Source organism: Falco punctatus (assembly GCF_963210335.1).
Source record: "Falco punctatus genome assembly, chromosome: 1".
In the NCBI taxonomy this organism is placed as follows: domain Eukaryota; kingdom Metazoa; phylum Chordata; class Aves; order Falconiformes; family Falconidae; genus Falco; species Falco punctatus.
Window position 1 is genome coordinate 47,258,003 of NC_137580.1, and position 26,463 is coordinate 47,284,465.

The following is a 26,463-nucleotide window of genomic DNA, read 5'->3' on the forward strand; positions in this document are numbered from 1 at the left end:
AGGAGGCTACGTAAGACATCTAGACACAGCACAAATGGAAAGCTGGGTGATGGGGTGGGGTAAAAGGTGAAAGAAGGGAAAGGAAAACAGCTAAGGAGCCCTCAAAAGCAATCAGAAAGATGCCCACAGAGATTTCTGCCAGACAAGTAACAGAAATAAAGCATAATTCAGTAAAATATTATCATCAGAATACAGAGTTCACAGTAAGCATCTGACTCTGCAGCATAAATCCTCATTACAAATAAAGATGTTTGAGCAACCACAATCCCTCCTATGAACCAGAAAGCAGAAGCCTCTGTGCCTGCCTGTGCAGGAACAGAGTGCTGCAGTCTTGGCACTTGGTGGAGAGATGCTATCAGGGGTTGCCACGGAAACAGGAGGATGCAGACCCAGCAGCCTTGACTTTGCATAAACTGACAGCGAGTTCAGCTGGGCACTGGTGGTTTCCTCTAGCTCCCAGGCAGAATTGTGATGGGGCTGCACTAGAAGCAGGAGACTTGACTGTACAACTTCCACCACCCACCTTTCGCGTCCCCTCACCCGTGTACAGGCACAACCACACGTGCATGCACCCCGATTTCCTCCTCCTTCCCAGATTAGGCAACAGACACAAAGGTTATTTTCCTCTCCCATCTCTTCCATCCAGGTTCTTCCTCACTGAGCTGCTCCGTGTGACAGCTCTTAAGTATTTTTAACTTTTCTGGACAGGGGTGTTCTCTGGAGCACCTCTTTTTTATTGAGGTTCCTTTCATTGCAGAGGGAGCTGTGATATCCCACCTCCTTTTACAAGCAAGAAACGCTGTACGATTTGTACAGATTTAGAACTGGTAACTTCAAAGTTTATTATAATAATTTTTTTTTCTGGTAACAGCCTTGACTCAGAGAGAACCTGTCATACAGAAGAGCCCAATACCAGGTGAATTACTGCCGCCTATGGCAATGCTGCTCTTACCTTATTATCCTGTATCGCTCTTGTTGTGGTATCCCCAACAGGAAAACCGCTGTGTAACACATCATTGTGGTTTAGAGAAAAGACATCCCCCTTTTCCCTCAAAACCCTGAGAAGATTTAAATTTAATTTAAGAAGCCCCTTTAGGATAAATTCCTACTGTTCATTTATTTATGCACACCTTAAGGCAGCATTATTTGCCCATAAATATTACATACGTTAATTCAAATGCCATCTTAAACTTGTGTGCAGGCCTCCCATAAAATTTTCCTGTCGTTGCACCACTGAAGCCGAGATCCTAGTGTCATACAGATGCAACATGTTTTTTCCTCAAGTGAAATGGCATCCCAGAGCCATGCATTAAGTCCTCTGGAAAATAAAGTTAATTTTCATAAAACTTCCAACAGTTATATCTCATACAAGGAGTAGCAAAAATTAGTACTGGGCATCTAATGCTTCTTAAGAACAACTGTGCAAGTAGATCCAAGGAGCACTGTTTTCATTGCAGACTTGCATCCCCCCCCCCCCCCCCCCCCCAAGATTATTCAAAAAGATGTGACAGGGGCAGATCAAATATGCCTAATGTGTGAAGTGGCCACTGACACAAGATATTCTGGGAAGGGAGATTTTCAGCTGGTGGCAAGAGAGAGCACAAGGCAATATTAAGTGACAGGCTAGTATACCAGTCTTGATTTACAGCCCCTTCTCTGTACAGGAAACTTCCATTTTCAAATTTAAACTCATTTCTTTCATGTTATTTGCAAAGTGAGAAAGACTTAAGGCCAGTTTGCCAGGGTGGCAGCTGTCACTCCACATAAACAGACCCCAAAATGAAAGAGCAAACCAGCACATGGAAGTAGAAAGTCCTGACACTTTAATTATCTGAAGAGATTACAAGATGAAAGTCTTCCTTGAGGCAAATGTATATTAGTATTGATATAGTCATTGTGCTTTTCAGTAAGAGAAATAGGAGTCTGTATTTACATAAGAAACTATAGTGTCTGAGATCTTTAAATATCATATTTATGGAAATGATTCTGAATTACAGCATTTACAAAATAAAAACAAGCTTGAATAAATATTCAGTCCTTTAAATAAGGTATTTTTTTTCACAGAAGCAACTTTTGTGCATATTTATTTCACAATTGAAGTTTGTTGTATTTTTTATCCTATAAAAGATGCATTAAATTTGATTTTTTTTTCTTCTAAAAATAAAACTGCAATAATCATTGCAATGTGAAGCCTGAGATTTAAGCCTGAATAAGTATCATCACTTGTACCACACTACCCACCTCCCACCAATCGCCCAACCCCATGCCTCTTTCCAAACTCTGGTGAATGTTGACACTCCAGCTCAAGAATTCCATGGGAAGGATTTCAGGGAAATAATAATAAAAAAAAAATAAGGTGAAGACTACACATCACAGCTGACATCGTCTACACACAGCATCATAAGGCTTGTCGTATCAACTAAGCGAAGGAGTTTCATCTGATTCAAAACGACAGTAGTGCCAAACTGTTGTACCCTTAATATGGCTCATTAGCGCTGAACATTAAACCGCTTAAAGGGAATGTTCCTGTTCGTTCCCCCCCCACCAAAAATATTAAAAAAACCAAAAACCACTGGCCAGTTTTGCTTTATCATTTTGAATGACAACCTTTCTTGAGCATGATACCGCAAACAACTTCCTCATCCTTTTTTGTATTTATCACTTTGAAACACAGCGTGTAACACTGCGAGTCAGGAAAGGGGCTACAGCGAAGAGCTCTTGATCTCGTTTCCTCTGTAACCACAGCACACACTGTCTTGCTTTTCATGTGGCTAACTCAAAGCATGCCCAAACGCCTTTGAAACCTCAGTGCTCAGGGAGCTCTTACTGCAAATAGTTTGTGCAAGATCATAGCATGAATCCATGTGAGTCTTATTTCTTTCCGCTCCAAGTGGAGATAAAAATTAATCCCTGGTGTTTCAAATAAATACAAATGTCTTCCGAGTTGTTAGCATGAGAGAAGTAACAGTATGCAATATTTTACAGTTACTCTGCCAAATGTGGACAGCAAGTACCCTTCCCTGGTTGCCCATTCTCTAGGACCTTTTGAATATATCATTATATATTTGCCTTTTAAAAACGATCTAAAAAAACCTCGGCATTGGCAAAACAGTTTGTCACATCTACTGAATTTTGCTGCTAAACTTTCAAAAATATGCATTTTCAATATTAATTCATTTGGTAACCATTTCCTCTGAAGTTTGTTAAGTTTTAAATGCTGATATAGAAACCAAGGTTGTGTGTCAGACTTTTATTAACAGGATTTAGCATAAGTGATGCAGGTTATAAATACTTGCAGAACTCCAAAATATGGAACTGGAAATTGTAAAACTTAATTTCTAGAAGACAACTTGGAGTTATTGCTCTGCTCGGTAAATGAAAGGCAACAGAAATATACTGCTTCAGGACCTTCAGTGCATCCTATGTGATTCACAGAAAATTTTGCTTTTGTAAATATCAAATATGGATTGGAAATAATTTTGCTTTAATTAATCCTAGCATAGGTAGCAAAAAACTAGTAATGGGAAAGTTAAACTGCAGCAGGAGGGAGAGTGCTGATATCCACAGCCATGCTGGTATTCTAGTGAGCACAGAAGTGTCCGAGCTTTGGGACTGATTTGCTGGGATGGACTAGTTAACTGGCTACTCTGTTCCTAGCATGTAAGATAAGCAGCAGTGCTTGTTCATTCTCGGAGCCCTATTTCCTTCCACACAGTGCATTTGTTCTGTATATGGCATTGTAACATTAATGTTATAAATTTATGGAAGACAGTACTGTAGCCTTAGAACTACAGACTCTTCATACTTCCCTTTAGCAGCTTAGTAAAATGCAATAAAAACTGTCTGTACAAAATTTGTAATAATGGATGTCAAAGCCTACATGCCCTCACGGGGTCCCTCTTTCAAGTTAATTCTTGGCTTGGTCAAATATTATCAGTCCATGTAAGACTCCAGAAGACACACCAGTAGTTTAATATGTCAGATACCAGCTTTGTCACTATAGAAAGGAGTGACATGGAACATATAACAGTGAGTGCAAACACGGACAGGCTTCATCTGACCATAACGAGGTAATGGAGCAGAGTGGGAGGAACAGCGGGAACAGAAGATCTGGAAAACAAGAGGGAGATTTCACTTTAGTTCCTTTGAAAGAACTCGATGGGACAAAATTGATGTCAAGAGAAGAGAGAGAAAATTTTACACGCTGGGCTTTTGTGTATTGGCAATATCACCCTCAGCACAGCAAATGAAAGCCTGTCGCAGGCAACTCATAGCCGAGTGACCAATGAATGTGACTGTGCCTTGTCTCTTTGGTGCGGGTGCCCAAGCACTGACATCAGCCAAGGCAGGCCCGTCTAGCTCTGCGGGTCACAGGGAAGGCAGGCAGCTCCACCAGAGATGAAAAGAAGCATCTCTCTCCCCTTTTTAAAGACAGACTAGGGGAATATTTGTGACTATCTCCAAAGTTCCTACTCTGCCAAGTACGCTACAAAGTTAGCAAAAATAGCTTCTGTCCCCTCTTCCTTTTTAACTTGTACACCAGCAAGCAACCAAGCGGAGTGGGATTGCAGATTTCTGGCTTCCTGAGGCACATGACTGCATTCTGCTCCCTCACTCCCTCTTCCTCCCCCACAAACTTTCAAAGCAGCAGCCCTACGCACCGCAGTCATCCTTTTAGAATTGCTTTTAGAAAGAAAGCAAAGGGACACACCATCCCTGCAGCCGAGCTGTGCATCACCCCTCACAGTGCAGGCTGCTGCTGCAGCTTGTTAAAGCTTACAGCAGTGTCTGGAGCAACTTGGGATTTGGGGTATTGGCTCCGGGATCTCAACAGTGAGTTCTGCTTTAGCAGACAAATGTTTATTGCTGTAGAGTAGTCATGACTCTCCCTTCCACTTTCTAAACGTAAGCTGAGCAGTTGACAGCCAAGACATACAAAACCACTTGTGATTTGAAAACCCTGGCCAAGTGCACACATTGTGTTGTGCAGCTGAGTTTGTGTACACGTGAATTTTTTTTTCTCTTTGGCGGCTTGTTTCTCACATGTTTGACTGAGTCATTACCTTGCCACAGCTCCGACAGTGGTGTTTCCTGCGAATGACTGTGAAAGGAGCCTTGCACGCAGTGCAGTAACTGCAGACTTCATCTGGAACCCAGTCAGGAGGATCTGTCAGAAACACAGCAACAAAAAGGAACATAAATCAAAAGGGAATAAAAACAAACATGCAATTACCAGATCCTCAAGGGAGTAGGGAGAGTAAAACATAACAGCAGCTGCTTTCATCCGAGTTCCTCAAAGTGCTTTGCGAACAGGCAACTAGGTGAGTTCAGGATGCCTGGGAGGGCTCAACACCCCCTTCTCTGCCCGGCCCTCCCTTCGGGCAGAGCACAGCAAGCACTGAAACAGCACACAGCAGCTTGGGACTCAACATGAAATATATCCGGTTCAAATGAAAGTGGCAGAGAAAAGGAGATAAGCAACATGAAATATGAAGACAAGAGACTACTAAAGTCGAGCTGGATCACAGGTGGTTTTGGTCAGCGCAACCAGTCATCAATACAAGCTTAGAGCCGAGACCATTCCCAGCCTCTTCAGCCCTCCCTCAGAAAGGCTGACTGCTTTTCTGCAATTAGGCAAGCAACTCTACACATAATAAACTCGAAGCCTGATTACTGTCTGCTAAACTATTACGACTCAATGGAATTCACCAGCAACTACAGTAAAATCACAAAATCAGGTGTACAAGACTTAGCAGAGAGAAAAGTCTACTGTTATCCCAAATAGCATGTTTCAGTTGTTTATTTCTCCAGTGAGCTCTCTAGCCTCTCATAAAAGCCAAGCAGGGAAATGATTCTGTTTTGGCAAAGCAAAAAGTATTAGGCTCACTTTTGCTTCTGCTAGTGAAGGGCTGACATGACCTCAGAGAATCTAAAATTACCAGTGTAGAAATGCTGTAGCCGATTGCTTAAATAAGTTGTTAAAAATCTAATGAAGGGCAAAGCAGTTCTATCCGGAAAGAATCCATGGACACAGTAAACATGAACTGCTGGACATATTTACCCAGGTTCCCTGCATGCAGCTTTTCTCCAAGTATTATTTACAGTATGCAACCCATGCAATTGCTGATTTATAAGCCTGGCAAGCAAGATGCTTGCCTCAAGGAGCATATTATCCAACAACAGAATATATGGTGCAGTTAATGCAGAGGTCAAGAGGGCTACAGCTACAGGCAGAAAGAAGATAATTAAATGAAAAATCCACTACATTGTTCAAACATAACCATGACCAGTTTTCATGTGTTTGTCACATGGCAACATTTGTCAAATTGAAAGTAAAAAGGATACAGCATTCAATGCAGGAAATGTTCAAAAAGCAGATTAATAAAGATAACTTTAAATCTTGACTCAGCTTTTACAGGCTCCTCTATTTTGGAAGTTAAACTAGTTTAAGGAAGCAATTGTTCACTTAATGAACAAACTGGTCTAATAAAGGTCACAGCTACAGGGACAGCAACCGAAAAGTCTGTGTGCAGAGAAATGACCGATGTGGTGAAAACAAGGAGACTGCATATAGCAGCCTTCACCCCATCCTTGGGAACGGTTCACCAGAAAATATTCTGTGGGGACACAAGGCTACAAATTCCTACCTCAAAGGCAGGCTTTCCTTCAGCAGCAGGGAGATGCAGGACTGCCAGCTTAAGGCAAAGCATTAATAGCAATGAAATCAAGAGATTTTCCTTTCCAATTATTCGCCTTCTCTGCAACCTCCCTAGCTATTACATGTAACTTGCCCAATGAAACTTACTCCTAATACCAGTCTATAATGTCAGTTTTGAAGGCTTCCTATCACTTTCACAGGAATTTCTGATCTGAAGCCATGGCAAGTCTGACTATGTTGGAGCAGCATGCCCACGTTCTCCATCCAGGAGGTCCCCTGGATTACTCACATATATTCCAAACAAAATAATTAACCCAATAATGACATTCCTGTTTAAAACTTGCCATTAGATGACATAGCCTTGATTATGTTTTCAGGGATTGAACTATCCCATTGATTCTCACTAATTTTAGAAACAGGAAAATTTACAATGTTATTCAAGCTCTGTGCCACCAGGTCTCCTACCAAATGAACGTGGAGCTGGTAGAAGCAGGTTTGGCAAGATGCCCACTTTCCTGCCAATGCTTTATCAACTGTGTTATAATGTGGGCTACCACGTTCAGCTAGTTACTAATTTTAACACTCTCTGAAAAGCCACAAAACACAGGCCCCCTTTGTACAAACAGCAGCATGTCAATATGAACTGCAACTTCTGCAGCAGCTAGTACCTCCTTCCCTTAGATCACGATTAGTCCAGGCATGTTGTAAGTCAACACAACCGCATCACAAAAACTGTGGAGCCCTTCAACAGAAAAAAGCTTTCTTAACAGGTGTTTACCATTTGAGTTTTGTTTTATATATTTTTGTCTGTTGTTATCCTTGAAGTGCAATGTTAAAAAAGTTTTTTAATTGCACTTGTATGGATTTGCCTCCAGTGCGAAAATAAACATTGCAAAAAAAAAAAAGTCCCCAACCATAACAGCAAGTGTATTTTGACAAATAATGTCCTTATAAACTTGTAATAATCAGATGATCTATAGTTCATGGTTACAGAATTATTTGACTGCCAGATGAATTCATCTGCAAACTTTGCTTTTATAACTGCGTAAGAAAATAAATCACAACTTAGTGAGACTCAATGTAGAGGAAGAGTATAACCCTCTCTACAGAATGTTCTCCCACACTGGAGAGACTCTTTCTACCTCCACACTGGTGTCACATCAGCTGACTGACTACATAAACACATCAGTAGAGTGAGCTAAAGGGCACGTTTTCCCCGGACAGTGGCTCAACAGCAGTAAGGCTCTCTGACAGGGCCACGTGGCCAGCCCCATGCCCCATGGCTTCTGGATTTTAGTGCCCCTCTAACATGCCAACTGCTTGCACCAAGATCTGCTGCACTGCAGCACACCCCCAAATAGTAACACTTTGTTACGTAATGGCTTTTAACATTCAAAATGCTGTACAAACATTAATTGCTTTAATCCTCATCACCCAGCTACAGCCTGTAAGCATGTGAGGAAAAACCAGGAGAGAAATGTCTTGCCCAAAATTACACAGTGGTACAGCCTTAAAATAACATCAAAATAAGAAACCTGGGGCCATTAGCCCTATGCCTTTGCTTCCAGTTGTGACCGAAAAAGTCCTTATACTGAAACACAAACACAGAGGCTTTGTCTTGAGAGTATGCACTTTGAGATTAAATGCAGGCTTGGATTGGAGCCCAATTGCTCACACTGGCAGGAAGGATGAAGCCCTCGATGACTCTGTCTCTCTGAGCCCATGCAAGCCCCAGTGGCAACAGGATCACACCCCTAGGTCCCCTTCACAAGCCTCATCTCACTCAACCTTGGGAGCAGCCTTTCTGACTTACATATATTAACGATTGAGTCATCAGGCTTTTTATAGAACAAGTTTTTGAAATATTCTCTGAAGAACAGTCTCAAGAGGGGATAAAGCTTCAAGATGAGGAGCAGAGTGAGTTATACAAATTAACCCCCTAGCATGAGCCTGAAGATGTGCTGGAAGCCAGGCAGCAGCACCGCACCCACAGGCTTTTTATGTTACAATCCTTCTCTGGACTACGCTGCTCCATTAGCTCTGCATGCAGCAGCAAATGGAAACATCCTGCCTCTAAAGCACTATCTGCCTGTGCTTCAGGGATTAGTACGGGGAATGGAGGGGAAAACCTTGTTCCTGGGCTAATTGGCCCACTGCTTTATCATGCAATGAGAGTCAAGAGAAGTCTGTTGGGAAACAGATGAAGACCACAGCACAAACATCAAAGAGGAGGAGGAAGGGAGGGAAGGGATTAACGAGAAAGACTACAGGAATGAATTTTAGAGGAAAACATTAAAAGCACGTACAGAAAAAAAGGCAGAGAAAGGAAGAAAAACCAGTATTCAAATTAATAAGAAACAAGTTTAGAGAAAGGAAAAGGCACAAGATAAAAGTAAATGGCATGAAGACTGAAAAAGACATTTAAAGAGGAGAAGCAGTATTCTCAGCTCTTAACTATTGAAGAATCTTGTATTACAATCGCTCAAATAATGAAATTTTATGGTGGTCTTTTTTTTTTTATGCTGTAGCTTTCAGAATTCACCGTTACATGTCTATGCAACCTCCTTAGTTAAAGAAGTTTTCTGCTCTTAAAAAAGTTTTAAATCCCACATAAACCCAAAACTCTAGAGCTTTAAGAAAACCATAATAATGATCAACTCATAGACACCGTAAACTGTCGAAACCCACATGTGAACTAATTCTGCTTAAGTATGTGCAATAGACCTCCTGCAGTCTCATCTAATCTGAGAACATTTCTATGTCCCAGAATAATAGAGGAAGAGAGCCTGGACCTAGAGCCACCAACAGTGCTGACCAAACCAACATTAGATCAGAAAGTTTAAGTGATGCTGAGACACAAGAGACTGTAGCAGGAAGAGAAACAATCCCAGAAGTTGTCTGAGGTCGCAGAAGGCCTAATCTAGCAAATCTATACTCTGGTCGAAAACATGCACACCAAGACTCCCTGTTGAAGAGCAGCTGCTAAACCCTAAGCTTGTCATGATTTTTGCATTATGGCCAGACAATTCAGAGAAAAGACCCTTTCTGCATCTTTTTATATACTATATATTTCTAATGCAGAACTCAAACTGAAAGCTCCTCCTGCATCAACATCTATTAGATTTTAGAGCACATCATATATAACCTTGATTATACTTTTACCTAACCTTAAGAGGGCTGCTCCTACAGCAGTCTGCGGAACTTAAACCACTGCAGACGTCAAAGCGCATTACCCTCACAGCTGTGAAAATGGTCAGATGAGCTCGCTGTAGCTTTTCTGATGAAAGCAGGAATTGTAAATTCTCACAGTTTTAAGTACAGAAAGTAGAAAGCTAAAGTCACATGACTTTACCGCTTACTTCAACTGCCACAGTAAGGTGAACTTTTTTGTCCCTTATCACACGTGATTTTCTGCATGTCATTCTGGGCAATCTGACTTTCATATAAGATTCCTAGGACACAACTGTATCAAAGTAATCTTGACCCTTGCTCAGTAGATTCAGTGTTGACTACAGCTGGCTTAAAGTTTTTCAATAAAAATGAATTTTCTGCTTCAACATTTATTTGATGAAAACGTCAGGGATGAAAGAAAAGAGGTACAGACTTACTAGCTTCAAGTACAGCTCTTGTCAAACAGCTCTCTTAGGATGGAGTTTCTGTGCAAATCTAGAAAGCTTTCACCAAAGCACAGAGCTTTGCAGACTTGGGCTAAAGCCTTTGCTCTGCCCAATTTAACACAACCCTGAACAATGACATCCTGTGTCCATTCTGTACGGGTACATGATCAGCATTCTTTGGGGAAAATAATTATTTATGTAAAATGGAACAACTCTGGCAGAAAACACTGACCTCCATAGCAATAGGGTTCAAATCTTTACTTTAAATCAGAGACTGGATCTTCCACATCACCATTACTAGGAGTCTTTCTCTGTAAGAACTACCAATCATTATGGCCCAGAAGCGAGTCAGTAACGCAGATCTACATACAAGATGAATACTCAATACGTGTATCTTTAGGACAAGAGATTTTAAACTTAAATCAAAATCCCAGTTACGTCATTGTACAGCTGAATAAGCCCATGCTTTACGGTACCTATTGGGATGTTTTCTCCTCCTGCAATGGTCTCAACAGGCTCCACACAGAGCTGACAAAGAGGAATGGTCTTTGAAAACGTAAAAGGCTCTGAACAAGTTCTCAAAATGTCAGTCAAATTATAGCAATTCAACCTAAAAAAACTGTGCAAAGTCCTGTAATTTTACACACATGATTAAATATGTGCAGTTGATTATAAAACATTGCCTCAATATGGAAAACTTGATGCTAGATTCTTCTCTCACACAGTGTAAGCAGAGCTGCTGAGTAAGGAAAAAGTAAAAAGTTTATGTGGACAGAGTATGTGTGGCCACTGAACTGTGCAACAATTCAACTTCTTTCATTTAGAAAATGTTGCTGGTCATCATTATAAATAATTAAGTAGCCATAAGCGTGTGGAGGACAAAAGAAAAATTGAAGCATTCAGCTAGGGGTGACAGCTAATTCTAGATCCACAGTGATTAGATTCTGCACACATAGCAGCATAGGTAGGTTTTCTTGACCTTGTGACTTATTGCACAAGCACAAGACCATAAATTACTAAATTGTGCTTGTGCTGTTGGTTGGAGGGCTGTGAGGACTTCTGACTAGACAAAAGTGGGTGGGCTGGAATATTATGAAATGGAAAGGGATCAAGGAGAAATAGCGTGCTGCTGTGCAGCAAACAGATGCTAATACCGTTTGGCACAAACAGGTATTTGTACTGGCAGCCACAGCAAATCCATTATGACTGGAGTTATAACTAGGTGGTAGCAAGCAAGGCAGCTCTGTATGGATGTCAGAGGGATAAGGAGTGAAAATTAATGTATGGTTGCAGAAAGAGCTCAAATGCTACAGCAAATATTTTCATGGAGCACCAACAGATTGATAATGATTTCTGGTTTTCCTTGAGGAAAATCATCTGATTTCTAGATGTCTCATGCTTATCCTCAGACGAGAAGTATAACTCATTTTCTTAGCCAGCCTATAACTTCATGACATTGACAACTAAATATATTAACCTTTCCTCAGTCACAACAGATGAATTCTACTGAGTAATAAATTACCCCAAAACACATATATGGTCAAAACTCAGGTTTGCCAAAGTTCACTATTAAAATCATCAGCCTCACAAGAATAAACATAACTGTCCCAAATATGGTTAGCAGGGCCTTTAGGCTTGATCACAGTTACAGGCTAATAAAGAAATGAATACATAAAAATCAAGACAAAAAATAAAGTTACCCTGGGTACACGTATATTTATGCATATGTATGTTGGCAAATAGAAAACAACTTATTTGTTGGGGCTAGAAATACAATCCCAGACACATAAATGGCAGAACTTCTACTTCCCTGATGTGTGTTTTTTTTAAAGCTATAATACACATTAAGAATGATGCAGCTCTGTCCTGGCAGGGACACATTTATACTAGGTTAGCTAAGAGTAATTTCCTTACATCTTCAAATGTGGAGGTTTCCTTTAATTTGTGTGCGATTCATGCTGCCCGTTCTCAGCACTGTGCAAACTTCTTGGTCAGGTTATTATCCAACAGTGGTTTGTCCCAAGCAGGAGGTCAGAAACTTCCTGATAACCTTCTGCCCATGCTGGCCCATAGCTCACCAGGACATGGAGAAAGGCAGTACCAATGGGTCCTGGGACACAAGCCCCTTCTGCTATTACTGCAATTCAGAGCAAGCACCACTGGTAGCAAAGAGCCCAACCTACTTTTTTCTGAGCAGTTTTCACTACAATTTGCTTTGAGTTTATATACAGAGCTTTGTCCCCACTGGCCATCTTCTCCATCATATAACCAGAGCATAGAATTTTACTATATTTAAATATAATATTGCATAAATTAGTCTTACAGTCTAGGAAAATATAAATGTATTTACTTTCTCTCCCTATAAAAACACAGTGCTTTTTATAATGTATGAAGTACAAATACATATGCTTCCTCAAAAAAGGAGTCCTAGAGCTTTAGGAAAGCAAGCATGAACATATACACTATAGGTTCATCTGCACTTTCAAAACCCTTTTGTTTTGGAGTGCCAAGTAATCTCTAGTTCATTGTATTTCAACCTTCAGAAGGTCACAGGATTTAACTCTTATACCCTTGCCAATGTCAGCTGGCTCATAAAAGAAACATTCATATTTGTTTTACGACCCAGACCAGCTGGTGGATTTTGTATACAGTAAGAATGAGAAATCTGACAACAACAAGTGATTCATCTTCATAATCTGAGTAGAGGCTGGAAGCTTCAGTAGAATCTTCCAAACTATTCATTTATTTGTTCAGGTTGCTGGGCTTGCTTTTTTTTTTTTTTTTTTTTTTTTTAAATTACCATTGACTGGATGCAATCTTAAACATTCTGTACTTTCGGTAAGAGGGATTTACTTGATCATTGGAAAAAGCTTTCCTGGCAGGTAGCTTGCTGGACTTTCTCAATTTGATACATGTTCATGTTCCACCGCGATGGCAGAAGGGAGGAGGAGCTAATGATGTGCTCATTTGCTCTAAATTGTTTTCACTTCCAGTCAAAATCATTGAGTGACCTGAAGTGTGGAAATGATGTACAAAGAAGGATATAATTAATTTTGGTGCAATGGCATCAACAGATTGGTGCAATGTGCTCAGACTTTGTGTTGAATCCATTTGCAGTGATAACTGTGGTGTGCTCCTGTAGGAGGCCTGGGGACCAGATTTGGCCTGGAGCACAAACTCATCAGGTTTGCTGCAAGAATAAATAGGGCACAGCGTTCGTGCAAAGGTTGCCTTGCTTTAACCACCAGAGATCTTCCACCTGCACCCAAACATCACCCAAATCCAAGGGCTATTGCTTCCACAGTGGCCAGCAAAAATGAGGTAGGTGGTAAGGAGTTATAAAGGGAAAAAGGCACATGGCTGCTTAAATTAAAATACTGCTTTAAGTTCATGCCTCATGCTGGATGTCTTAGGCACAGCAAAACCATGTATCCCATTAGCTATCACTGCATACCTCAGTGAAAAAATGTCTGTATGGCATTGCCAGCAATGACAATTTGTGATCTGAAGGGACAGGGATCTGTGATGTCTTGGAGGTGAGGGGACAGAACAGGTGTTTCTGCAATTCCCACAAATTCAACCAATGGACCCACTTCACATGCCTCTTTTTGCAGATGTTTTGTGGTGTGTTCTGGTTTGGAAGGCAGAGCATGTTCCAATGGCTCCATGTTTCCTAGTAGCCTCTGTCTCTTTGTGATACAGAAAATTCCCACCCATCAGCAAATTTGAAGGCTAAGTAACAGCAGACTACAGTAGTTATCTACTTGTACAAATCAGTACAGCTCTGACTGCAAAAACTATTTACAGCATAACTGCTTACACACAAGCCAAGTAAGACTCCTAGACAGTCTGTAAGGCGATTGACTTTGACACAGCCAAGCCTTCCCAGTGAGCAAGCAAGGGTATCAAAAGCAGAGACCTGCGGGAGCACTGGCCAACTGGCTCTGTTTAGACGATGTGTTAGCAGGGGAAAGCATTGTGCCAAGGTAGCCAAGCTCATTCTGGCATCCAAGTCTACTTATTCAAAAGGGACTTGGTTATCCCACAAGGCTCTGCTTTCTATCACACAGGCATATGTGAAGCACCTGCTAATTTTGGACAAAGGTGCCGGCAAGGCTGGTTTTGCTGTAGTTATCTGTGTGTGCTATTAATACTACAGGTTGGGTTTTACCATTCACTTAGGGCAGGGACATAATTGATTCATAATGCCTGGGTGCTGCAGAGACCCTCGTAACTCCAAAGGCTCCCCTTTACCATACTCCTATGTGGCCACAACATCACCTAAGCATCCAGATTATTGTCCTCTATTTCAGTAAACAACATCCCAAGCCATAGGCTGTACTCCTCAAAAGACAAAACCTTCCCCGTGCCAATAGAAAATGCCAGGGAAAGCTGAAGAACCTTAAAATCTGAGTAACAGGCCAGGGAAGTGAAGTGACTTCGCTTCAACAGAATACATATATCACTGAGGCTGTTCAGCATCCTGCAGTTCAGAGTAACCTGCATTTAAGTTCTGTAAGTCAGATTCACCAACAGCATCAGGCATTGATTCAAAACCAAAGAATATGAACTGGAATAGTAGAGAATGAATAATCTCTTGCATTCTTTTCCAATACAGCCTATACATGGTAAGGATTTTGCTTAAAGATCTGTTCTTTACTGCATCTTTTATGACATTCTGAATTACGGCACAATAGAAAAATCAATTAAAATTACTACTGAACACTTCTTTATCTGCACCAAATAATTTTCCTCCAGAAGAGATAATATTTCTACAGCACGTAATACATAAATTAGCCCTGCTGTTCTAAACAAATAAGATTAGAGATGCTTTAGCCTGCAGCTTCAGAAGAAAGGTTCCCAAGCAAACCATGGGTTTTATAGAAGCACAAAAGAACTTACAAATACATCGCATTACTCTAAAATCTAACCTTTTAAGAGTCATGTTGTGTTGTCATCTCTTCCCCCCCAATTTCTGATCTTTATTACAAATTACATGAACCAACATTTATTTCCTGTTGGTCACCCACCTCTGCATATAAGCAGAGACATACACTGCTTACCACTCAGTTCTCAGTCATCCTGCTTTCAAAACCTCTCGCTGGAAGAACAGTAGTGTATGTGGGCAAACAGACAACAATACATCAAAGTTTTAAAGCACAGGGAAATTACCGCACACTTGAATTTCTGGGAAGCTCAGACACAGTTTCACAGTTGACAGCTGTCTTGCATTTCTCACTTGACCACAGAGATACCACCACTCCAATAATTGAGCTCCTGGTGTGCTGAAACCACCACTTAGCCTTGAAGATCAAAGCTGATTGCTTTCTTGTTTGCTCCATCTCATGCATCTACTTTCTCTTTTCTTATTCTTTGACTGCAAGTGCTCTAATATCTTTCAATCCATTTTTTTATATGTTTACCATGCTAGGGCTATAGCATAACTAACTCCCTAAGCACTCCCACAGCAGCTCAGATTAAAACACAAAGCAACAAGTTTTGAGGGCTCAGAATGCTTGAATCCCAGCCAAAACAGACTCACATATGCACTTTTCTTCACGTAACCTCAGCCCACTTACCTAAAACTAACTTTTTCTTTGAAGTTATATGGTGAAGAATATGAAATTAATAAGCAAAATAGTTTGATCAAAGACAGAAGTGAGTATGAAAGATACTTGCACCACGGGAAAAAAGGAGCACCTCCACATACAGCAAACAATGTGAAAGATGCCTTTAGATGTGGCTGAGAAGACCTTGCTTAGGGCTTTGTGTCTTACGCAGCCCTCTGAAAATTGTCAGTTGTAATATATGCAATATTAAATTAAAACCTTTACTATACTTTCTCCACTGATACAAAGAAACTCATACTGGATATGACAATTTGTAGATCAGAGTTGCATGAGGCCATTAGACAAAAATCTGAAAGAAATATACTTAGTTTTATCACCTGTCTCTAAACCATACTATGACAACATCTTACACTCACTTTCCAGAGCCAAACTTTAAATGTTTTCTCTTTTCATTTTAATGGCTGTTTTTTTAAATACAGAATCACAGAATCACAGGATGGTCAGGCTGGAAGGCACCTCTGGAGATCATCTAATCCAACCCTCTGCTAAAGCAGGTTTTCCTACAGCAGGTTGCACAGAGTCATGTCCAGGAGGATTTTGAATGTCCCCAGAGAAAGAGATTCCACAGCCTCCCTGGGCAGCCTGTTCCAGTGCTCTGTCACCCTCAAAGGAAAGACGTTTTTCCTCACATTCAGCACTTCCTGTGCTGCACTTTGTGCTCGTTGCCCCTTGTCCTGTTGTTGGGCTCCACTGAAAAGAGCCTGGCCCCAGCCTCTTGACACTCGCCCTTAAGGTATTTGTAGACATCGGTAACATCCTCTCTCGGTCTCCTCCAGGCTAAACAGCCCCAGCTCCCTCAGCCCTTCCTCATCAGGGAGACGCTCCAGTCCCCTCATCATCTTTGTAGCCTCTGCTGGACCCTCTCCAGTAGTTCCCTGTCCCTTCTGAACTGGGGAGCCCAGCACTCACCAGGCATGCGGCTTCACCAGGGCAGAGGGGGAGGATCACCTCCCTCCACCTGCTGACCAAGCTCCTCCTAATGCCCCCCAGGATCCCATTGGCCTTGCTGGCCACCAGGGCACACTGCTGGGCCACGGGCAACTTGCTGCCCACAAGCACCCCCAGGTCCTTCTCTGCAGAGCTGCCTTCCAGCAGGTCAGCCCCAGCCTGTACTGGTGCGTGGGATCATCCTTCACCAGGCACAGGACCCTACACTGGCCTTTGCTGAACTCCATGAGGTTCCTCTCTGCCCAGCTCTCCAGCCTGCCCAGGTCTCACTGAATGGCAGCGCAGCCTCCGGGGAATCAGCCGCTCCTCCCAGTTCTGTATCACCAGCCAACTTGCTGAGGGTGCCTCAGCCCCTTCATCCAGGTCACTGATGAGTATGTTGAACAAGACTGGAGCCAGTTCTGACTGTGGGGAACACCGCTCGCTACAGCCTCCAGCCAGACTCTGCACTGTTGACACATAACTATTATACATCAGTGTTGTCTCATTTTAGTTCTCAGAAAAAAGAAAGTACCTTCAAAGTCCCCATCTCTGGCTTTTGCTGCAAGTTCTGAGGATGATATACTTTCTTGACATAAAGCACAGTCTTCCAATGCTGCATTCCTTAAGCTCTGATTAACTGTAAAACAAACCAAAAAGTACTCAAATTCATATTTTTTCATTCACACTTAAAATATTCATGCTAGGACTTCTGGGATTTAATAAAGTAGCATCTATATGTACCTTCTTAGACTTCTTGCTTTTTCTTCACCCTGACACAAATAGTGATTTAAAAGTCTCCTCTATTCTTCTTTGGAATAACAGAAATGAAAGATGCCGTTATCACAGGACATACGGTCCTCTTCTAGCAGTTTAGCTGCATCCTATATTTTATTTCCCAATTCTTAACTTGGATCCTTTACAAAGATGTAGATTATGAGAACAACCAGAGATTCCCTAGGTGAATCACATGGATCAAATCGCATATACCAATGAGAAACTTAATTCCAAAATTCTCTGGCTTTTACTTGCTCATTTTGTTTATGCTTACTTTTGTCCACACCTTTTTTTTTTTTAATATAATAATTAATCCATTAGAAATTATTCCAGCTAAGTACTGTTGACTAACAGATTTCCTAGTGCTTGTTCTTTACAGCTCCAGCTTCTTTATTGCTTTTACTTGAATATTCAGGAGCTCTTTGAACCTCTTTAGCAATATTGTCTAATGCCTTTTTTTTTCCCCCCAATAAAAAAACAGTCTCTTTTCACATCATGACATCCTGCCACCATAGGAGTGGAGTGGAACTTTCCACCATAAGCGATAAGACAGCTGTAATGCATGTTGTGAATTATCCCACTGCAGAGTTGGGTTGGATTGGACAACTTCTGCTAACTTTTAACAAACTTTTAACTTAAGCATTACATACAAAATCCTCAAAGCCTTTAAATAAAACTGAGAAAAAGGGAAAGCAAAAGTTTCCAATCATGAGGAAAGGGACAAAAAAAAAGCGCGCTCTGATCACCTTCAGATGCTGACAGTTCTAATCATAACAAAGGACAAAGGTAACTGCAGTCTTGCTGGGATGATATAGTTATTTTTAAATAAGTTGGCAGACTTTCCTCTTTGAAAAAAATATTAATCAAAATGGTGACAGAGGAAAAAATTTCTTGCATTAGCTCATGATTTAGTTCTGGTTCCGTTATCTTAATTATCCCGAATTCAAAAGTAGGTATTTTTCCATTTTGAAGTCAAATTCAGTATTCTGCAATTGCTTCAAGACAGGCCAGATTTCAGCATCTCACTGAGCATTCTCATCTTATAGTCTGCTCTTTTCACAGAGCTATTTAAACTTCAAGATCAAAGATATGCATCGTGGTGAATTAAAGCATATCTGGTGTGAAAGTGTCAGGGGGAAAAAAACCCCACATTTATGAAGTCCAAACCCTGCATACATTATGTTATGACTATATGGGCTACAACCACTGTTCTGTTATATATAGGAACAGAGAAATAAGCAGATGCACTCTGAAGGCTTTAACTCTTTCAACATTTGTCTCAAGACATACTCCTGTGTACCTATACTTCCAGTGACTTAAACCTGTTTACACTTCTCCATGCTTTCTTTTAAATTTAGGTCAAATCACTGTACAGCAACTCCTGTCAAGAAGTTAACAAAATGTTAAGGAAATTGTAAAATAGTTCGTGTATCCCCATGGGGCTACCAGCAGAGATTCACTATAGAAAACAAATGTTTAGACCTCTTTACCTTTCTTTTGCTTTTCCTTATCTTCTGTTTCGGGTTTGGTTGCCATAACTTCAAACAAGGTCTTTAAGATACTTCTCAGATCACTAGCATAATTTGTCTGCAGCTGGTCAGCAACACCTTAGGAATTTGAGAAAACAGGTGAAGCATTTCTATTACACCACCCTTTAAAAGAAGTATTTGCCTGTTGCTACCAGTAATGGCCTCATATTTATTTTTTGAGGGGATCACTTGCTTGTGTTTGGAATGAAAACTGAACATCAAATTAAACTGATTTTCCATAATGGCCAAACTACATTCTGGCCTTTATACTACCTGTAATTTGATACATGTCTCCCTTGTCATTTGCAGGAAACGTGGAAAGATTCCTTTTGCAACAAAATCTAACTGCTGCAACAAATTTCTTCCTTTGAACACACAGGGCATCATCAAGGAAAAGAAAGTGCTTCAAAGTCAAACCTGTTGGATGCCCAAGCTCCTCATCACTACAGGTCTAAGAAGTCTGCATCTGTGTTTCTGTAAGTTCCCACCCAGGTAACAGGTCTTTCTAGACCAGTGTGCAACTTAGGCCCCAAAACATTGTCTTCCCACAACTTCATCTCCAGTCCTCTACACAGCTCTGCCATAACTTTATGTGCACCAATAAACCCCCAGGATGAATAGTTTTTACATTCAGGACAAAAGGCTACTCTTATACCTGAGATACAGACAAAAAGACGGTGAATAAGGTCATTACTGCCATGAAATCTGGATCTGATCTTTTCTCGTGTGGCAATTTTAGCAGCCTGCAAAGCGAGCTGGATTTCTTCCTGATCGATGTCATCAGAAGAGCAAGAACTTGTCATTAAACTGCTGTTTGAGGAAAAAAAAAAAAAACAAACAACAACATGTAAAGAAAAGTAATGTAAATCTTCACTCAGTTGTTCAGGATGTTCAGTAAATCCTAAAGGATTTATGACTCGGGCAAGACTCTAGCAAACTGGAACTAATTGCTGTAAATTCTTGTTAAAGTTAATCAACATGCAACCAATCACCACCACATTTGATTTTCACTCTGTGGCATAGCTGGAAAAAACTTTCAAGCAGAAAATTATTTGTCTGTATTTTATTGCATTTTCCTTAGCTATGACAAAGTTCTGTGCTATTTTTCACATTGACGACTTCTAAAAGCTCAGGACTGCAACCACAACTTCACCAAAAATCTGAAAGGGGAAAATTAACCTAGAAATGAGAAGGTCAGTTCTGAGGTCAGCTTTGAAATTTATTAATGTGGAAGTTAATTTGAAAAAAAATAATAATCTCAAATTATGTAACCTTAAAATAGTGAGAATAGTCTAAATATAACCTTAGATAAAAAAATAGAAAGAATGATAAAATACAATTTACACAGTAGAGAGGTAGATTAGTCCCCTTACACACCTAACTGCAGAAATTGATGAAATGTCAAACTATTACAGAAGAATGGCTTGTCAACTCCAAAGAGATTAAAATTTGTTACCAAATGCCTACTATAAATTTACATTTTCTTTTAAAAGCCAGATGCACAGTTGCCAGCCATTTCTACCTCCCATCCCTTTACGGAGTGGAAGAGTGAAACAATCCGAGACCCAGGGAAGCTTTGATGGGAATTCAGCATCTTCAAATATCAGGAATTACCTGAACTATTTGTACATCAAGATTTTTTTTTTTTTTTTTTAAAAAAACGAAGTACTTAAGGAAAAAATCAGCACTTCGCAGCTGGAAAACCCCTTAACCAGGAGTCCAGGAGATGATATAATTACATTGAAATCCTAATGATTCACTGTGTTGACTGAAGATAACATGCCCTCTTACTCCACTGCATTCAGAGACAGACAGAATACTAAACCATTTTTCCCCACATACTGGAAAAAAATTAATCTCGGTGATGATTACAAATATAGAGTATATTACTTATAATCATGATTTGTTTGTCCAAAACTCCAGCACTCTGTACTCTGCAGAAAACTACTATGTCAAGGAAGTTACTTACTGCATAAATGGCACCCATAATGAAGGAAGTCATTTCTACCACATTCAAAGTTCAATATGCTTTTATTAGGTGCTGAAACTTTTACCACCTTGCAGATCCCCACCCCTATAGCAGTATGCATGAACAGTTATTGCAGGATAAGACACATCAGTAACATTTATAATTACACATAAGAAAATTTTATGGGATAGTTTTGAAATTCTACCTGTAGGCTATACAGGTAAACTTTTAAAGTTTAAAAATGAATTTACTAAGCCATACAATCTTACAAGACCTCGTAAAAACTGAAGTGAAAATAAATAAATACTGGAGATTAGTTATTGATAGAAATATCAATGGAAAGTATGTAGCATGAGTACTTTAAGTGGCTTCCCATTCTTTTAGACAGAGTTAAGAGCAAGCTCGCAAGAGACTTACTTAGTTCATGCTATCTATTGCTATTAACAAAAACAAATTATTGTAAAAAAGGCATTAGATCTATGTTTACAGTTCCCTCAGCACCGTGACTGATAAGGTTTATTAAAGATACTAAGAAGCAAGTAAAAATTCTCAATCTCAATGTTTCCTTCACTTTTCCATAGGGATTTTTTTTTTTTTAATGCATATATATATACACAAAATAATAGCAAGCCTGTCAGTGTGGAAAAGTCTGTGTTCAAGCCAATGAAAAGGTCATGTAAGAATGTGGCTTACAAAGGAGTAAACTGAAAAGCAGTAAGAGCCAGGAAGAGATTCCCGATTCACAATGGTATGCAGTTCAACAATCACCTATTTGCACAGAGTTCACATACACAAATAAAGGAGTTTGCCTGCTTTGTAACATGGCCAAATAAGGTCTACTTGTTTTGCTCTCATTTTTAAGAGAGTTAATCATACAGTGGTATATACATTCACACTACAAATTGTTCTCCAAGGCAAGCATGGACCTCATGACAGAGACAACTGCAGTCTGTGTGTGCAATTATATAACCCCAATACAATAGCCTCTTTGAAACTCCCAATTAGCAAAAACTTTAGTGCAGGGAAAGCCAGGGTGCTGAGTCAAGGATGACTCTTCCCTCCAAATCACAGTTGAAGAAATCTTTCGAAGTATGGTGTTAGGTGGGCACAGAGCTGTGAAGAGTGCTTCTCAAGAATATAAGCTACTTGGTCCTTTTCTGTTTTGCAGAAAGGAAAAAAGGCTCACTCCACAATTCTGATCAAGCTCTGACCAATTTTAATAATGTTTGCCTTTCTGAGTCTCCTCCAACTGGGAGGAATGCAGTTTTACCTACTTCTTAATTCCTCCAAGGAATGGGTTTCCACCTACGTCTGTTGCAGTTCTGTGTTAGATCTTGTGGTGTGTCACTAAGAAGGGTCATATCACACCACAAGACTGGCTGGAACTTCTTTTGTCCTAAAAATCCCTAACATAGAGCACATATAAATTGCTCCAGCACTGTGGGGTAGAAGGTCAGCATCTACATGCACTCACATTTATAACAATTTAATATGCAATCACATGTAAAGTACAATACCCATACACAAGAGGTTCAGAAGAGGATATTTTGTATTTGGGATTGCCTGCGACCCTGCAAAGAGAAAAAGGGAATGCTCCAGAATGATTTAAAACTGGACCTAGGAATCTCTAGAGTTAGAAACAATTACTCTGCCTTTACCAACAGGACCAAGTCAGATTTAGACAGAAGTGATTCTCAAGGAATGACTATCTGTTCTTTAAATTATATTTTACTGTTTAAGAAGGTAGCCAGAAAATTAATATTGCAAAGGCAGTCAGAAATACTGTAAAAACTGAAATGTTGCAATTGTTTCAGATAAACAGCAGGAGAGAGAGCTTTTCTTATAACAGGGTATCCCAAACAGCAGTGATTGCATCTAAGCAAATATTGAATATTCTCATGATTTTTTAAATTGATGTTATAAAAAATAAACCTGAATTTTGACCCGAGTTAATCTTACCTTTTCTCCAAATTATTCTTTCACACAAGTTATTTTTTTATTTCTATAAGAAATATCTTTCCTACTCAACTTATCTAACATGCCTAATTTGGCTCAAAATTCTCAGCTGATACCAGATGTGTAGAAGACATTTAATTAACATCAGACTACACTCAGATCTGGAATGCTTCATTCCAAATATATGCAGAATTAAGTATCACTGCAGAATACAAATAGCCACACTGAGTAGCTAGAGAAAAGTCCTAATTTTCTCAACTTTTTTGTTGAAGGGAACCCTGCATTACTCAAGGAATTAGGTTAAGAAGAGAAAACAAAAATAGGCATGGAAGTCCCCTTATGAAGTGTTTATCATATATATAATGTTTATCATGCAATTATTTTTCATGCTGTAAAAACATAGCAAAGTTAACACATCTGAAGGTGATTATCAAAGGTTGATTCCAACAGTAAAACTTGCTTATACATTACAAAGGTACAGATACCCTTGGACAGATACAATGAATTAGCTTTTTACCTAATGGTAGCATTTATCTAGCAATTTTAAAATTACTCTCCATTTGTCATGTTAGAAGAGTAGCAAGACTCTTTCAACACTTCAAAGATATACCTCTAGAATGGTTGCCTCACCTCAAGGCTTGACTGCGAAATTTAGCCAAATATGTACAAACAAAAGTCAATAAGGTAACTGTACACAACGTAGTCTTTCACCTGTGAAACCTATCTGCTTTACAGCTTTTACGTTCCAGAGAATACTTAGCCAGGTTAGCAGCAGTCTCCAAGCATAACTGAAAACAGGACTGTGGAACAGGAAGGTCATGACTGACATTTTCAGAAGTGGCCAGCCGTTTTATGTAACCATCTGATACCATAGGCTTTGCACTGTATTTGTTGGTCACTGACACTATCCAAAAACAGTAAAGCAACAAAGTCTAAGATGGAGCAACTGAAGTAAATTGATTCAAAGCTGGTCCAAAATTAAATATTTTACATTTGTGCTCAAAAAATATTCAATACCAGCAGAAATCTGTGAGTACTCATAGATGTTTCTTTCCAAATTTGTCTAGAAGTGTTTGGTTGGTTAGACCTCAAATCTGCTCTAAACTGAATGCAGAATGCACAAGATTCTCAAAGAATTTCTCATTACTCACAAAACCCCCGTCTCAGAGTATCTTAAGTATGCATTAAATACACAGCAGTGGCAGATAAAAAGAATTTAAAAGGTCATTGTATCAAATATAAGAAATACAAATCAATTGAATTATGTTTTAAAAAGAATCATAAAAAAAACAACTTTAAGTGGTTTGGTTTTGTTTCTTTGCCTTTAGAAATCTTATACCAAAAGCACTAGGTGGTCACTGCTTACAAAGGAGAAAACCCAACACACGTATTATACTATATATGATGCAATTATGTCACCAAATTTAAGAGGAAAGTAAGACCACCCTCTAAGGCTCTGATTTCAGGCAAGGCCTTTGCAACTGATTTTCATGTATGGATTTCAGAAGATTGTCAGTGGTGCTTTTAAACCAAGAGGGCTTAAGTTCCAGCAAGACAAACTCATCCCAACTAAGCCTAAGAGCAAAACACTTGAAGTTCTATGAACACCACTACAAACATGTACTAGGAAAGTGTTAAACGGCATAAGGATAGTCTCTGAATTATGCGTTATGTTCTACAAATACCTGTAACATTAGTGATTCCTATTCACTTGACATCTCCAGCAAACAAGAGCACATGCAGAAGTAGGACACAACTATTTGCAACAGAACAGGTAACACCTTCCTGGTGCAGCGTGAGTTCAAAGCTTGGGAATCCATTTCTATAGTGAATTCAAAAGTCCATGTACTAAATGGTACTATTCCGATGCAGACGTTTACCCACTTCCAGAGGGATGCATTCACAGACAAAATTGCTCTTTAGGAAGATTTCATACAAGCTATATAGTAGCATGTGAGACCCCTTCTACAGCAGGGAAAAATGTGAAAAATTTGCAGAAGGTTTTCTAAGATTTCACACATTCCTATTTACATAGAAAGACACTGCAATGATAAACCACGCTGAAAGTTTTTACAAAGGGACAGCAGTCCAATTCTTAAATATCAATTATAGTTCATTAAAAATCTGATGAGACACTGGCCACAAATTATAACACAGTGCAGTTAGTTCCTTGGATATAAATGACATGAATTCATTTGCACTAGTTGGCCTTAATGAATCTCTCACGGCCATTACTTAAAATGCCACACATTTTGACTACGATAAACATATATACATGTATAGCTACACCATATGCCTGGATGTCCCTACACATATATATGTATGTATGTTTTGAGTAGTCTAGTTCTTAAAATATTTCTCAAAAAACATCATCATGAGTTTCCTGGCTTGTTTTTTTTTGTTCCCACAGAATTTAGCAAAATGGCCACCTTATGCTCTGTGTACAGTATCAATAACATATGCTTTTATCTGATCTGTGATATTTAAAGTTTTCTCTCCTATTTGATTTTTTTTTCATACTTCAAGTAAATAAAAAAATTTAAAAAACTAACCCCAAAACTTCTGCATGCAAATCTATGTTATGGTCTGCACACAATTTCTGTAACTACTTCAGTAGCTGGTATAGTTGTCCCACTGATATTTGTGTAGGCTTTAACTGGAAATCTTACCACTAACCTGTCAACTTGTCTTTCCCAAGCTATTACTTTTATACGTCTCAAGGCTGCAGTCAACTCGGGGTTCCAATATGTAAAAAAACAAAAACAAAAGAACAAAAAACTACTCCAAAGGCCATGTAAAGGATCAGACACAATGGCTGGGGAAAGACAACTACATGAGAAATGACAACAGGAAAATGAGGGGTTTGAGCAATAGAACTGTACCTCCATGTCAGTAAAGAAAAATAAATATATATGCTTCCCCTCCTGCTTTTTGCAGTACACCTCTGTTGTTCCTTTTTGGATACTCTCACAAGGAACACTATAAACTGCAGGTTACACCCCCTTCTAACATGTACTAGTTTTGATACAGTGGGGAGGATATCTACAAGATTAATGGTTTCTTACAATTATTGTAAATTAAGGGGATGGTGACACAATTTTAGAGTATTTTAAACCAAATCAAGTACTTATTATTAGGGTAGTGGGATATAGTTATTTAGCTAAGGACTATATTTTAAGGAACGACCCCAGAAGCTACATTTAAAGCAAACTAAAAAAAGCTTTAATTCAGAACTACATTTCTTGACTTTTTAACCCTAATATTTTGTTAGGTCAAGAGGGTTTTAAAATGTAATCCCTTAGGTATTTTCTCTCTATTGTAAAAGAAAAGGTTAAAGAGGGGGGAAAAAACCACAAAAACCCGACCAACCCACCCTTAAAGTGTTCTCAAGGATTCAGAA

At 39.6% G+C, this 26,463-nt stretch overlaps 1 protein-coding gene across 6 annotated transcripts in view; it reads right to left on the minus strand.

Moving 5' to 3' along the window:
- Window positions 1-1,806: 1,806 nt before the first annotated feature.
- ZFYVE28 (zinc finger FYVE-type containing 28) overlaps window positions 1,807-26,463 on the minus strand; it is a 165,199-nt gene continuing 140,542 nt past the window's right edge. For 4 of the 6 annotated variants that reach the window (XM_080410365.1, XM_080410362.1, XM_080410364.1 and 1 more), the window contains 5 exons: window positions 19,794-19,948; window positions 19,100-19,216; window positions 17,368-17,472; window positions 5,064-5,167; window positions 1,807-4,110 (listed from right to left, as the gene is read on the minus strand). In XM_080410365.1, coding sequence (XP_080266491.1) covers window positions 3,979-4,110; window positions 5,064-5,167; window positions 17,368-17,472; window positions 19,100-19,216; window positions 19,794-19,948 — 613 coding nt within the window. In that variant the 3' untranslated portion in view covers window positions 1,807-3,978. The remainder of the gene's footprint in view (window positions 4,111-5,063; window positions 5,168-17,367; window positions 17,473-19,099; window positions 19,217-19,793; window positions 19,949-26,463) is intronic. The other 2 variants (XM_080410366.1, XM_080410363.1) reach the window with 1 other exon arrangement.